Consider the following 2,162-nt stretch of genomic DNA (forward strand, 5'->3'; position numbering starts at 1 on the left):
GTCCCTGCCGTGCCACGGAGGATCCCGGAGATCCCTGCTGCGCGCGGGGCTGCTGTCCCAGGGAGGCACAGGACAGGCACGGTCGCGCCGTGTGTGATGGACTGGCAGGCGGGGGGGGGGCCCAACAAAAAAAAACGGCTGGTGTCGGCGGCTAGGGAGCTGGCCCGGCAGTGCCCAGCCCGGCCCTGAGCCATTCCTGTGTTGGCAGGCAAACCCCTTCCAGCACCGGATCTGCCGGGTGTTCTCCACCTCCTATAATGGGGACGACAGCATGTCCTTTGAAGACTTCCTTGATATGCTTAGCGTCTTCAGCGACTCCGCTACCTCGGACATCAAATCCCACTACGCCTTCCGCATCTTTGGTAATGCTGGGCGCGGATGCCGTGTCCTGGGGTCCCTGCACCTCGGGGAGGGTGGAGGGCTGGGATGAATCTGTGTTCAGGAGGGCTGGCAGTGCCCTCGGAGCACCCACGGGGATGGCGGCTTTAGGAACTCCCTGTGGGAACTGCTGGTTTGGCGCTGGAGGTGCAGTGTGGAGCCTGCCATGTCCGCAGGCTGCCAGGCCCTTCCCTCGCAGGTGCTTGTGACTCTCTGGGGTCGCTGCGGCCCTGCTGAAATGTAACTTTCTTCTTCCCAAAGACTTTGATGACGATGGGACTCTGGACAGAAAGGACCTGGAGAAACTGGTGAACTGTCTGACGGGGCAAGGCGAGCAGTCCCGGCTGAGCAACACGGAGATGGAGCAGCTCATCCAAAACGTGAGGACTGTGAGGCAGGGCACGGGCCGCTGCACGGTCCCAGTCACACAGAGCTCGCCGCTCACCTTTCCCTCCCCTCCAGATCCTGGAGGAGTCCGACATCGACAAGGACGGCACCATCAACCTCTCCGAGTTCCAGCACGTCGTCTCCCGCTCCCCAGACTTTGCCAGGTACGGTGGTCTCCCGCGGCACAGCTTGTCCCAGGAGGCCTCTCTGGGGGGTTCGCCCACCTTGATCGCTGTGCTGGTGTTGGGGCAGAGCTCTCGGTGGCAGTAAGGCAAGGCTACCCTGTACGAGGTCTTCTGTAACAGCAGAGGGAACTGAATCCCATGCTAGCTCTGTGGAGAGCCTCTCCCGCACGGGGTAACACTGCCTCCCCGTAGCACTGAGCACTCGCAAACCGTTTGCATGTGACCCAGCGAAGAGGTATAGAACCTGTCATATCTCTTGCAGCTCCTTCAAGATTGTCCTGTGAGAGCCCTGCAGCTCTCCAGCGGAACTGCTCCTCCGGCTGTTGCAGCTCTTCGTGGTCTCAGACGTTTCCTCTTTCAGGGAGCAGAGCGGCAGAGGCCCCCACTCCTCACCAGCCTGGCAGTGCCACACAGTGCCTTAGGCAGGACACTCTCCTGCTCCCCTTTCACGCCCGGCAGGCGAGATGGCAGGCCTCGCCTGCCGTCTCTGCAGCCTGCAGAGGTGGGGCCCTGGGAAGCTGCCTTGCCTGCAGCCGCTCTGCTCTCCCAGGATCGGATTTTAACTCCTTATGCAAACCGAGGGCAGCCCTGTGGGTGGGGGGAGGCATACAGAGATGCTCCTGGCTGGAGGCCACGCTGCACAGAGCACAGCCCCTCTCTGCCCTCAGTACCAATTTGTGCCTTCCACTAGCAGGCAGGGAGCTGCCTCCCCTCACCAAGCTCCTGCCCGGCTCTCCTGTCTTCCCGGGGGCCTCCCTGCTGCAACACGGATCCGTTTCTCTAAGCAATAACCCAAACGTGGATCCGTTTCTCTGAGCAATAACCTAAACGTGGATCCGTTTCTGTGAGCAATAACCCAAGTGGTGCTGTAGATGTGCCATCCCAGCAGCAGAGCTGTCCCCCCACGGCTGCACAGGACGCAGGACACCTTCCTCCCCCAACCGGCGAGGCACAGCGCCACAGGCAGCGCAGCCGGGCTCGCCCCAGAGACACTCGGGGCCTGCTCTCCTTTTCCTCTTCTTTTCCTCTCTGTCCCTTCCCCTGGCTCAAGCTCAGCAGCTGCTCTGCCTGCCCTGGGCTCTTCCTCCCTCTGCTCCTGCGAGGACACAAATAAAGGGCTCTGGTTTCACCCTCTGCTCTGTGCCGCCTTTGTCTGGCGGTGGGGACGGCGGAGGGGGCTGCTCCAGCAGTGCTGCGGGACCGGTGCCACAA

General features: G+C 62.0%; 1 protein-coding gene across 1 annotated transcript in view; it reads left to right on the forward strand.

The window, feature by feature from the left end:
- CIB1 (calcium and integrin binding 1 (calmyrin)) overlaps positions 1–1,393 on the forward strand; it is a gene marked incomplete at its 5' end in the record, with an annotated part of 1,674 nt that extends 281 nt beyond the window's left edge. Inside the window, 4 exons of the mRNA XM_009586633.1 lie at positions 209–362; positions 640–758; positions 841–929; positions 1,213–1,393. Coding sequence (XP_009584928.1) covers positions 209–362; positions 640–758; positions 841–929; positions 1,213–1,234 — 384 coding nt within the window. The remainder of the gene's footprint in view (positions 1–208; positions 363–639; positions 759–840; positions 930–1,212) is intronic.
- Between the last annotated feature and the right edge of the window lie 769 nt (positions 1,394–2,162).

This window comes from Fulmarus glacialis, unplaced genomic scaffold, assembly GCF_000690835.1.
Source record: "Fulmarus glacialis isolate BGI_N327 unplaced genomic scaffold, ASM69083v1 scaffold20030, whole genome shotgun sequence".
NCBI classification, from domain to species: domain Eukaryota; kingdom Metazoa; phylum Chordata; class Aves; order Procellariiformes; family Procellariidae; genus Fulmarus; species Fulmarus glacialis.